The following is a 12,640-nucleotide window of genomic DNA, read 5'->3' as shown; positions in this document are numbered from 1 at the left end:
ACACACACACACACACACACACACACACACACACACACACACACACACACACATATACTATTATCCCAGATACTCATTTAGTGTAAGGCAGCGTTGGTTAAAGTGTTTGTGTGTAAAGTGAAACTATATAAAGAGATTCATATTCCAGCACTGCACAGAGTTCCCTCCCATTTTTTGATAGGCATCAGTCTAGAGACACCATGTGATGATTTACCACCTGATCCCTCAGTATGTGAAGATAGTTGGTATCAGATGAATCTTACAACAATTTGGCTGAGACCCAATCTACATTTTTTGAGGAGGTGTGCACCTTTCATTAGCTTTCATGTATTGAGCAAAGATGTGAAATCTTCAGTTTCATTTCTTTCAACTAAAAACTGATCTATCAAATTCTGATAAACTGCATGAATATTTCATTAAGGCCCCGTCCACACAGAGTTTTTGCAAAGATAATCTATTACTTAGGCTCTATTTAACATGGATGGGTCATTTTTGGAGGCCATAAAATATATATTTTTAAAACCAGCTCCCTCAGTGGGAAACTCTTAAAATGCTGTTTTTTTTTAGTGGTTTTACCCCAGCGACACCAATGGGCCCAGCATATGTAATACAGCTTTCTCAGTGATGCTGTTTGCACTTTTATGGGTGCAATTTGATTCTACTGCATTTATGAAAATATACCGCAATCTTCTTCATGTAGACTAGATCTAAACCTTTTAATCAATGTCCTGATTTTCTTGTTTAAAAAAAAATGAGTTAAAAAAAGTAATTATAATCATGCATGCTAACCATGTCCAGCTTTCCGTCATGAGCTGTGAGAGAAGACATGGCGTACGTAGACATAGTGCAGGCAGCCAGGGAGTAGTAGGTGTTCATGGCTGTACGGTGCTGGGGGTCTCCATGTTCTGTGATGGCAGAGTTGAAGCTGGGCCAGAACATCCACAGGTAGATGGTACCTGTATTTACAGTGAAATGGAAAGTCAGTCTTTAACAATCTAGCAGCAGTAGTGTACATTTAAAAAAAACTGAACTTAAGATATCTGTAAAGATACTGTATGCTGTATTCAGTTTATTTATATAGCACCAATTCATGACACAAAAGACACTTTAAAGAGACAATTCAACCAGATCATAAAGTCAGATTGCGTTGACTCTACAGCAATCCCTCAAACCAAGCATGCTTGTAGCGACAGTGGAGAGAAAAGGCTCCCTTTTAACAGGAAGAGACCAAGAGAACCAGGCTCAGTGTGAGCGGCCATCTGCCGAGGCCAACTTTTTTTAATCAGTCATCATGATTATAAGTTAAATAAGAAAAAGAAGAAGTTAAGAAGCATTATCGCTTAAGATTTAGAGTACATTTTCACATGTTTTTCAAATCTATGTGCCAAGATGATGGTGTGCTCACTTGCAAAAACGAGTTAAAAAAAAAATCTGTCATACTGAAAGGAGACATTTAAATTAATCTTTAAAGTAATGCCCTATGATTGGTAGCTCTTAACATAAGTGACAGTGTCGTCCTGTCAGAATACCTCACAGCGATCACACCCTGGCTACTTGGCCACAGGCATATCCCTTTGGATAAGAACGTGTGACCTTTGCCTTGGAGTCTGTCGGATCAAATCCCACCCGGACCCTCTGTTACATACCACACACATAATCTAAACCATTGCATTACATTCTCTACCCTACTTGACGTTGAACTTGCCCCACCTTCTCATGCTTTTTGCAGTCTTTAAAAGATGTATTTATTCCTCCTTTCCATTAAATTTAGAAACCTTCCCTGTTCCTCCAGAAGATAAGCATCCCCACAAGTCCCAGCATGCTGGTGCTTTGTTCTGGCATCTTTAGTGTTTTGCATGTTTGCCATAAACATGGAAAAAAAAGTTTGATCTATTATAGTATAAATCTCACCTAACCTGAACATCCTGTATCAGATATCTGTCTCTCCAGCCTGACTTCAAAGATTCTCCCACATGAGCTCTGTATCTCTGCAACTCTATCCAGTGATACCGTGCATTTCAGATAGAAGCTCTTTTTATACAGTCTTTCATCTTAGTCTGACTTCCTTGTCTTGGGAGGGATTGCTGCAGAGTCAACCACATTATGCAGGCGAATCTCTAAGAAGCTACATGCTCATCCAGGAGGAGCAAATTTTGCAATGTTAAGGACTCAATGCAATCTGCGGTGTTTCCTTAGACACAAAACTTTGGGGAATCTTTTAATAACCTAATCCTGCTTCAAAACCCCTCAGAGCTTTCTCACCGACCTATCCACCACATTCCTGGGTCTCTATGCTGTTTAATAAGTGATGTTCTATAATAAACACAACACCTGGATTATTCTAAATGAAAGACTTATTTACACAAACATGGGTTATATTTACTAATGCTGGATTTAAATACATGTACTATAGTGTAAATTAATTTAATCTCATGAAGACATATTTACATGCTTAGATATTGAATGATTTTTGACATTTTAACCACAAGATGTGCATCTAAGAAACTGAATGTAGGATTTATTCTCCTCACCTCCAACTCTTCTGTGTTTTATGACCAATTGTGGGTTTAATACTGCCAGGTCCCTTTAGCTGGGGAGTTTTATGACTGCATAGTTTACATCACTGAGAATATCAGATATACAGTAGGTATAGATATTCAGATATAGGGTATGTTTACAAGGATCATCCTTCCTTCACAATGATCGTGGAAAGTGAAGACAACAGAGGGATCTGGAAAGTTTACAAAGAGGAATTTCAAGTTTTTAAATTGTAAATATTGGATGCTGTGAGTCAGGTCACACTTCTGAGTTCTTTCCTTTACATCAAGCATGCTGAAAACATAGGACCTATGAAGGAAAGCATTTCCTATTGGAGTTTTAGTCGTATGAAAGTAAAGGTTGGGGGGAAAACAAGCAAATTACTCAAAGCTACTAATATAGTAATGTCCTCAAGGATTCATGGAGAAGAGAATGAAACCTATTAGATCTGAGCGCTGAAACAAGCCCTGTTGTTCTAGACAGCCTATATTTACAAAGCATGTCACAACCGTTTGGCACCACGCCTCAACTTATACCCACAGGTAGTTTACAAAGAAAACTTTTCCTGGAAATCTTCTGTTTCGCAAGAATTACCTATCATAGCAAACATGTCAGAGTGGTAGACAGACGAGTTCTTGTGTTTGCTCTTGTCAAGGTTGGGTCGGTATAAGACTCTGGTCACCATCAGGCCAAAGTAGGCTCCAAATGTGTGGATGGTCATGGAGCCTCCAGCGTCTCTAGTCTAAAAGAAGGTACAAGGGTTGGTTTAAATCCTCGAGTGCATCAGCTGAGTAATTAATACATTTTAATTAAGAAGTATTTATTACAAAGGCATTAAAGTCATAAAAGTTATCAAAGAAGAATCTTTAGTAGTTTGGTTTATGGTGACTTACTAATAGAAGGCTGAGTAAGATAAACTCATTGACAGCAAACAGCGTGACCTCGAAAATGGCCATAATCAGCAGCTGGATTGGGCTGGTTTTACCCAAAACTGCTCCGAAGGAAATCAGCACAGAGCCGGTGCAGAAATCCGCATTAATCATACTGCAAAACAACAAAAACTGAGATTAGAATGGAAAAACAAGCAAAGTCAGCTTTCTCTCAAAGTCAGTTTTTCTCTTACGTCTCTTAATCAGCCGATGTTGGATGACACAACCCTCATAGAACATGTCCCTACATGCGCAATGTTAAAGTTAAATAAATGCTTTTGGCAGTATAGGTTTTGCTTAACTTTCTTCAGAGAAACAAAGGTCTAGCTGTCTGTGTTAGTTAATAGATTTTACAATATTGCAATAAAGTTCTTTAAGGTAATGCGTCTTTTATGTTATCATGTATTGTAAAAGATGAAACACAGTTAGTGTCCCTTGAAAGGAATCATGTAAAGTTGGTTATAATGCCATATCCTCTGGAAAAATTATTACTTAGACTTTAGTTGAATTACAAAAAGAAAATGACTTTATGTTCATGTAAGTCACCTTTAGGAATTAAAAGGAACCTTTATGAAACACAGGTTGGATGCACATTTCCAAAGGTGGTGGCTGCAAGTTTAACTCCTCCAGGCCAATAAGTGGCTTACTCACCCTTTGCCGTTCCGTACTGCTCACCCGTCATTGTTCAAATCTAATAACTTTCAGGTTCAGAGGAAAATCAGTACGCTAGGCGTGGCGTCTACACACCTTCCTCAAATCTGCACCGACACTCGAAAGCTTGACCTATGTACACCCACCTTTTCCTCTTTTTCTGTTTTTGCTTTTATGGCTTGAATATGAAAAAATAAAAGTTGGGAAGAAAGCTACTAGGATCTGGGAACCCCTGAGCTCTGTCTTACGTGACTTAATACATCATTATTGCTGCAGAACCTTTGCGTGTCGACATTGACATCGTACAACTTATTCTCCAACACTGTAGGCACCATTCATGGAGGTATCACTTTTGATAATTGTTTCGGTTTATAAGTTGTACCTATGATCTGTAATCATTAGGTTTAATTTAATCATCTAATATTTTCTACCTTTCAACCCCAATGGCGATCTTCCCATTATGCAGGCCATGGAAGAAGCCTTGCATGAGAGTGGCCCACTGCAGAGAAAAGGCTGCAATAAGAAAATTGAAGCCCACACTGCTGAAGCCGTAGCGTTGAAGGAAGGTCATGAGGAAACCAAAGCCGATGAAAATCATGACATGCACATCCTGGAAACCTGCAAAAGATGGGAAAACATGGGGATGAAGTTAATGTGGACTCACTGCCTTGTTAGATGCATGTTTTGGTCAAAATATGGTCTCATACACTCTGCTGCAAGTGCAAAAAGGTCTTTATATAAGTTTCATTCATCACTGTTGAGCTGTCAGATACTTGGCTCATCACCAACCTGCATCAACAGACCTGCATTTACCATCTAATTACTGACAGTTGATCTTATTAACTTAGGCTTCCTGAAAAGTCAGGTTCAGTTGTAACTTGCATGATGGTACATGACTCATTTGTTTAAACCTTTAAACTTTGAGTTATAACTTACATAAATTCAGAAAATAAATCTAGATTAGAGTCTGAAATGGTCAATGACCCATTTTAAAAATGAACTCTGTTAACCTTTTCCATGACATTGTCTCCTGCCCTGATTCACACAGTTTGAGAACATTGCTCTTATTTGTTTCAAACTGCTATTCATAACATTGCTCTCTGCTGTAGGTGCCGTCGTTGTGGTAACTGTTAATTGGCTTAACCAAGCAGAGATCTTGCCAGCTTCCCTGTTGGTATTTTGGCCTCGATTCACACAGTTCCCAGTGGCCTGGACGGACACTTTCATATCAATGGAATAAGAAGCGCTGTTGGCTGGGAATCCTGTAAGCCAAAAGAAAAGTTCTAAACTGCGTTTTTTCCCACTGACATAATTTTAAAACGTTAAGATTTTCCTCTTTTTTTTTTTTCTTTGATCATACCTGCTCAATAAATGGAAATCTAGATGAGAGATTTGAAATCAATTTGCTGATGCCACTTGGGCCGAAGCACAAATTAAGATAAAATATTTTATTAATCTCTTACCGACTACTATAAGCTTATCTTATTTAAAGAAACGGAGCGTTTTTCTGTTCAAGTTATGAAAATGCATAACTAAATCTAAACCAAAGCCAGTTTATTCATATTCTACACATACTGTAACGTGTACTGAGTTAAAAGAGTTCCTATTAAATTTTTTTTATATAATCATATATTGATTATTAATTATGAGAGCTGGGGGTTAAGCATACATAAATTACAGCACATGACTTGTCCACCAGTTAGCTCATGTTTAGTGTTGCCTTCCAATTCAGTAAGATTGAGCCAGAGTCCTTTTCCAGTTATTTTTACATATGAAGTGAAAAACTAAAGAAAACTCACAATGTGGATCATTTCTTTTGGAAAATAATATCAAAATACTCTGTTTCCTGGCATTTTTTTATTTTTTTAAACACAGTATGTTACCAACATAGGTATGCCAGCTTCGTCCAAAAACATGACTGTTAGGTTAATTGGCTTCTCTAAATTCTACTTAGGTGTGTGTACAGTATGTGCATGAATGGTTTTGTTCTGTTTGTCTCTGTGTTGCCGTGCAATGGATTGGCGACCTGTCCAGGATGGACCCCGCCTTTCGCCCGTTGACAGCTGGAGATAGGCACTAGCATCCCTAACGACCCCAGCTGGATAGGAGGGACGAAAAATGGATGGATAGATGTTATCCAATACAAGCTGGTCATACGCTCCACTTTGCTCAAAAGAAAAGTAAGTACTAGCAACACAATAAGTTATTCCCAGTTTGACAAATTACAAACCCATGTGATGAAGAACTTTTATTATTAAGTTTCTATAGCATCTCTAGAGGTCTGAGCTTTTGGAAGAAGCCAGAGTGCCCATGGGATTAAAAACATAATTTATTAAATGATGTTCTCTTTGCATTCAGAAAAGTTTGCCATGTAGTTCATTTTAGATTTTTTGTTGCAAGTATTCAGTTTTACTCTGTGTATGCTTAACTTTATACTGGTTCCTATGAATTGTTTATTCTCCTAACAGTATGCCTGCAATAGTGGTTCCAGGCTGTAGAGCATGAAAAGTGTGAACCTGTCTCTGTTTACTGTATATGATCCTTTTTCTCCCAGCATACAATAAAGATGCAGGATAGCGTCTGTGTACAAACATCCCTGAGATGTGAAGGTGAACTTCTTTCCCAGATCCTTTGACAGAGAGGTGTCAGGTTAAACACTGTTACTCCTCAAGATGCATCAGATTCAACTTTCCACCCTTATTTTCAAATTTTAGAGGTGGCACAGCAATGAAGGAAATAGTTAATTCCTCTAAGTTTTAAAACCATGTTCTTTGTGTCTCGACATCAAGTCAGTGCGACCAAAGTAAAGTGATGCAGATCTATTTGGAAAAATTCTATTAACGGCATCTTTTCCTTTTATTGCTTAATCTAAAACAGGTAATTAAGTTGAGTAAGGATGTGTGTGTTTATAGCAGAGGTCAATCAGTGGGGGAAAAAAAAGATGCAGTGTTTGCTGTCAGAGGAATGCCACATTGAAACTAAACTTTAGCAATAAGGTAATTTACTCAGAGAGCTGGCATTGGCTTGATGAAGTCATGGGCTGAGCAGAGAAACTGGTGTAAAGAAAAGTTAGGAAGAGAAATGTATTGTCTCTTTAGTTACAAAAGTTATGAAAGTGATTTAAGATCCAGGATTAGTTCAGAATGCAGCCAAAATGGTGAACAGGATCCACATTTATGACACCTCAAAGATGTTAAAACTTAAATTTGGGCTGCCTATTGGTACTTTGAGGAACGTTGGGTTTTGGTTCAGGTATAAGTGAACTAAGTATGAATACACCTAAATAACACTGAAGCTGGATTGTTCAAACATTCAAAAGTGACAAACTTTCTCATTCCTTTAGAAACTGATATCAATAAAGATAAACCCACCAGTTTTATTCTATTAAATTTTTATCAGAGATGAGACCAAATGGGTCACAAGTCTTTATCCTCAAATCCAGAGTCAAGGCAGTCAAGTCAGACACGAGTCTTCAAATAATACAGGTAATTCAAGTAATATCCAAAGTCTGAAACTTCAAATTTCCAGACCTTTCTGGTCCTTTGTTTTTAAACAAAGTAACATAAGTTAAATATCAATAACTGACAACCATTGCAACTCCACATTTCAACTGGAAATGTCAAAAAGTGGAAAAACTCAAAGACAATCAACGATTTCAGCGTTTTATTGAAATACGAAGCGTAGCCCGAGGCGCTACAGACACGGGGGGGGGGGGTGTAAACATACAGAATGATGATGGTATGATTGAGCAAAGCAAATAGCATTGATACATCATTCCCGCAACGGCCTTGCAGGGATGTTGGAATAAAGAGAGAAGGAGGAATGGGATCAGAAGATCATATGGGATGTTTTAAATGTATTATTGGTGCTCTGTTTTTTCTTTTTTTTTTTTTTTTTTTTTTTAAACAGACTTTCTAAACTTTAGATTTGGGGTTAAAAGTGCCCTGCGTTGGACTGGCCACCTGTCGAAGGTGTACCCTGCCTCTCGCCTGTAGACACCTGGAGATAGGCACCAGCACCCCTCGCAACCCCAGCAGGGGTTGACAGAAGATGGATGGATGGGTGGCGTTAAAATTAGTCTTTAATTAAAAAAGCTCACTTCCAATTCAAGTCTAGAGTCATTCATGAAAAAGTCTAAGTCAAGTAACAAGTTAGACCATTTTTTTCCAAGTTAACTCTACAGTCATTAAATGAATTAATCTAGTCCAAGTAATATGACTAGATTTTCCACCTCTGCTTCTCATGTTAAGTTTCTCTTGCATGGATTTAAAACTGAGATCTCGTAATTACATCAAACCTCTTTCCCTTTTGATACGCATTTGATAAACTAGCTGATATGCTCAGTGACAAAACTAAATCCTTTTACTAATACCCCTTAATGTAATGTTTCAAGTCTTCAGATAAACCATTTATCCTGCATGTAGCAATTACTCTTTTATGCAAGGTGGCCAATTGAGGTTGAGTCCAGGACTGGTGGGAATCCTGCATTCCTCAAATCAAATTTTAAATTTAGAGTGAGCCTTCAGTTAATTTAAGTTAAAACCCAGAAATTTAAATTTTTAGAAATAAACAGGCTATCATGGCGTTTCAATATTAGGGCTAAAATGGCAGTCTGTTACAAAATTCCTGCCTCTTTGATTATTCCTAGAAATCTTTTTATTTACAACAATTTTAAGTTTAAGAACCACTGGAGTAACTGATTCAAACATTTTATTGAAGATCTAATTAGACAAATGTGTTCTGGGAGGGACCACTGAAAGCTCACGCAGTTTTTAAGCATCCTGGACTGATGCTTACAAGTTTGTAGGTTAAGAGATGGACAGAGTGACTGGGTATCCTCTGAAGTAATGTTTGCTCTTTGGGGTTCTGCTAAGAAAGGATTATGATCTTCTCGGCTGATGGCTGCTCATTCCGAGCCTGGTTCTGATGGAGGTTTCTTCCTGTTAAAATGGAGGCTTTCTTCTCCACTGTCGCAACAAGCATGCTTAGTGTGAGGGATTGCATTTGAGTCAATGAGTTGATACAATCAACTGGTTTTCCTTCGATCGAAAACTTTGAATCAAATTGACTGCATGATCTGGTGGACTGTAAAGTGCCTTGAGATGACATGTGTTGTGAAGTGGTGCAATAGAAATAAACTGAATTGAATGCTGTGGCCATGAGCTAATAATAATTGGATAGGTGGAAAACCTTGCTGCTCTTGTATTCTAAGGATTTTCATTTAAGCAACACATGTCCACCTGACGATTACCTTTACATGTTGTATTATTGGACACCATTACGATGTGTGTTATCTCACACTTTTTAAACAGATTGACTGGGTTCAAACATCAACACAAATCTGTTCGATAAGTTTAGGATAAAGGAGACTTTTTCAACAAGTGGCATAAAGATAAACCAGTAGCTACTGTTTGTCTGTGTACGTTTTCACTAAACAGGAAAAAAAACATGATATTCTGCAGTATAACACTTTGGCTAAAAGTCCTTCAAGTTTCGTTATTGTAATATGATATGATAATATTATCCATAAAGTTTTGCATTTATGCATCTGAGGCCTTAAGCTGTATATTAATGTAACAACAACCTACACTTTATCCAACTTAATTGCACTTTTTGGTGCTTAATCCACTGAGCAAACAACTTTTAGCCTCCTAAAACTCACCTAAGTAATCGTTGTCACCTATTTTGCATTCCCAAATGGAAAAGCAAATAACTGAGGAACTGTAAGCCCAAATTATATGTGTGATACATCATTTAAAGGTTAAAGTAACTTCAAACTCTGATATTCAGATTCAACTTTGCTGCAAAGCAAACTTTGTAAACTTGGCTAATCAAGAGTCACATGTGATTTGTTGGCTCCAATTCAAAAGTCAATATTACAGTGACAGGCTGAGGCAGCCCTACAGTAACCTGCTACAGGAAGAATTATTACCTGTAAGATTATTATGCAAGAAGATGGCTTACCCTTTAAGCATTCCCATCATTCTTTGTTGTTTCAAAGCTCCGCCCTCTCACCTGGGTGAGATGCCTGGAGGTAAAAGCCTCTCAGATTGACAACTAGACAGCTATGTTATGTCATTTTAAAGATTGAATATTAAGCTATGGGGAAAAATTTAACTCATGATTATTCTTTTGTATTACAAAAATGAGAGATTCAAACGTGTGAATTAATATTTATCTATAAAACATATTTATACATAAGTAGAATGCTCTTACTAAATATCTTAAGCCACACTAGAAAAAAGAAACATTTGAATTATATATTTGAGTTGCTTACCAAATAAAAACAAATTCAGGTTGTATGCTCTGAGTGGAGTTGCTGAGCACTGGAAAATTAACTGAATAAAAATATTTTTCTTACAATGCCTTGCTATATAAAAAATGATGTTAAACATTAGTAGTCAACCCTTTTTTTTTGTTGTGTTCATTTTATTCTTGAATATACTTTTGGATCAGGAAATTTAAGAAAACAAAAGGTGGCCCAACAAATTCAGCATTAAAGACAGGTGCATCTTTCTCTTAAAATGGTGACCAACCACTGCCCAGCTTGGATGTGTCCCTGGTGCAGCAGATAGAATTGATATGATTGCACTTCCTGCTTACCCTGCTGTCAAGTTTGGCAGAATGATCCAAGATATCAAATCAAGGGTGTGTTATTAAGGAAACATCTGAAAACCATCAGCCACCTGAGGACCATGGAAGGGAGACTTGATCCATAAATAACAGTCCAGTTTGATTAGGAAGTGCTGATTTACCGGTACCTTAGAAAGTTGTAATGCTAACCGCTTAAACAATAAAAAAGGAGGGATTCAAATTTACTGTTAAGGAAAGGAATAAAAACTGATAGAGATGTATTTTCATCAAAAAAGATAGGCATGATAGCAAATGTCATTTAAAGCAATAGTTTCTGTGTTATTCCTGTCTACAGGCTAAAAAAAACACTTTCCCCCCTCAGATATTTGATGTATAACATTTTGCTTTTAGTGCAACTAAAATGATGCATCTATATTCCTCTGTTGAGACCAATTAGAAAACAATGTGGCCATTAGAACAGATTTAAAATGTTCAAATATTATTTCTGAATCTGCATGCATTCTGTCCCTTTGATTCTGTTGGACAGCTGTTGAACTGCAATGACACACTTAGAGCTTTTTGACCCCTGGTCCACAGGACACTTACTTGGATAGCGGTAGTAGAAGTCATTCTCATAGTCGTTATGAGCTGTTTGAGGTGTAGAGTTATGAGACGTCCCAGTAGCATGCCCACCATGGCCATGAGGGTTTGGAGTTTTCCCATTAAATAGCTTTGCATCTGTGTCATGGTCATACTCCACCAGCACACCAAAGAGGATGATGAGAATGATTTCCAGGATGAAGCAGACAATTGGCAGCTTCAGCCGCATGTTGGTAGATGAGTCTGTCATGTTTTCTTGCAGGTCAGAAGAGGATTAGAGGCTTGGAGAGGCTGGTTGTTTTTCCAGCTGGGCTATTGCTGTGTATCTCACTCAGACACCGGGGTGTCTATGGTGTCGACACTAAAAGGCTGGGGAGTTTGTGTGTGTGACCCAGCTGAAGAAAATTGCATCTGATTTTGTTGAGTTGGGTCACACCTACAGAGCAAAGCAAGGTGGAGACTCAGTTAGTCCAGCCCCTTCTGAGTTTGAACTCACCTCAGTTTGTCAAAAACTTTTTAAACAGAACAAGTTTAGAAAAGATGAGCACATTCTAGCTGGGATAAAAAAAAAACATACAAAAAATATTTAAAAAAATCCTCTTAACACATCTGGTCTACATGCAAGAGCAGTAAGATCCATCTTAAAATGAATAGCCACTGACTTAAAAAGGCATATTTCCTCATTCTATCGCATTAAAAACAAAACTTCAGTGTTGATTTAATTTTGTGATAAAACACAAAGCAGAAAGATTCAAACTGGTTAGAATCTGACCGTTGAGCCCCCCTCACTACTGATATTGATCCAATCCAGAGCGACCCCTCACCTTCACAATCACCTGATAAGTAAGTTTCTACTGATAGGTTAAGCTCCGCCTCAAACTACCCCTTACCTTGCAAGCAAGATCAATTATTGCAAGATTTCTGAATTCACAAACTCCTGAAAATACCTCTTGCCAGAAGCCAGCAGATGCATTAGCCTCTATACAGAAATATTTTGAACTAATGAAATGCAGTGACGTGTATGATGTCAAAGCACCAATCAAATACGGAAAACTGAAGAAAAAACAAATATGGCTCTGCCAGTTTTAACTGAAATGCCCTGTATTCCCTTTTAAAATGAGCAAAAGGACACGATTTGTGCCTTTGTGGATGGGAAAGATTTTTGTGCGTTCCTCCTGAACGGATCTGGAAAGAGTTTGTTTTATAGGTTAACTCCGCTAGCTGTAAAACAAATCAGGAATGTGATACATCAGCTATTGCTGCTGTGGTTGGTTAAAAGCAGAGATGGGAAGTAATGAAGTACAAATACTTCTTTACTGTACTCAAGTAGATTTTTCTGATATTTTTAC

The 12,640-nt window shown here is 37.7% G+C and overlaps 1 protein-coding gene across 1 annotated transcript in view; it reads right to left on the bottom strand.

Annotated features, from left to right (window-relative positions):
* rhbg (Rh family B glycoprotein) overlaps positions 1-11,691 on the bottom strand; it is a 17,337-nt gene extending 5,646 nt beyond the window's left edge. The window contains exons 1-5 of the mRNA XM_015377308.1: positions 11,298-11,691; positions 4,550-4,736; positions 3,432-3,582; positions 3,133-3,280; positions 790-956 (exon numbers count right to left, since the gene is read on the bottom strand). Coding sequence (XP_015232794.1) covers positions 790-956; positions 3,133-3,280; positions 3,432-3,582; positions 4,550-4,736; positions 11,298-11,541 — 897 coding nt within the window. The 5' untranslated portion in view covers positions 11,542-11,691. The remainder of the gene's footprint in view (positions 1-789; positions 957-3,132; positions 3,281-3,431; positions 3,583-4,549; positions 4,737-11,297) is intronic.
* Between the last annotated feature and the right edge of the window lie 949 nt (positions 11,692-12,640).

This window comes from Cyprinodon variegatus, unplaced genomic scaffold (assembly GCF_000732505.1).
Source record: "Cyprinodon variegatus isolate N-32 unplaced genomic scaffold, C_variegatus-1.0 Scaffold0, whole genome shotgun sequence".
NCBI classification, from domain to species: Eukaryota; Metazoa; Chordata; class Actinopteri; order Cyprinodontiformes; family Cyprinodontidae; genus Cyprinodon; species Cyprinodon variegatus.
Note: the sequence above shows the minus strand (reverse complement) of the source record. Positions and strands in the feature narration are given on the sequence as shown.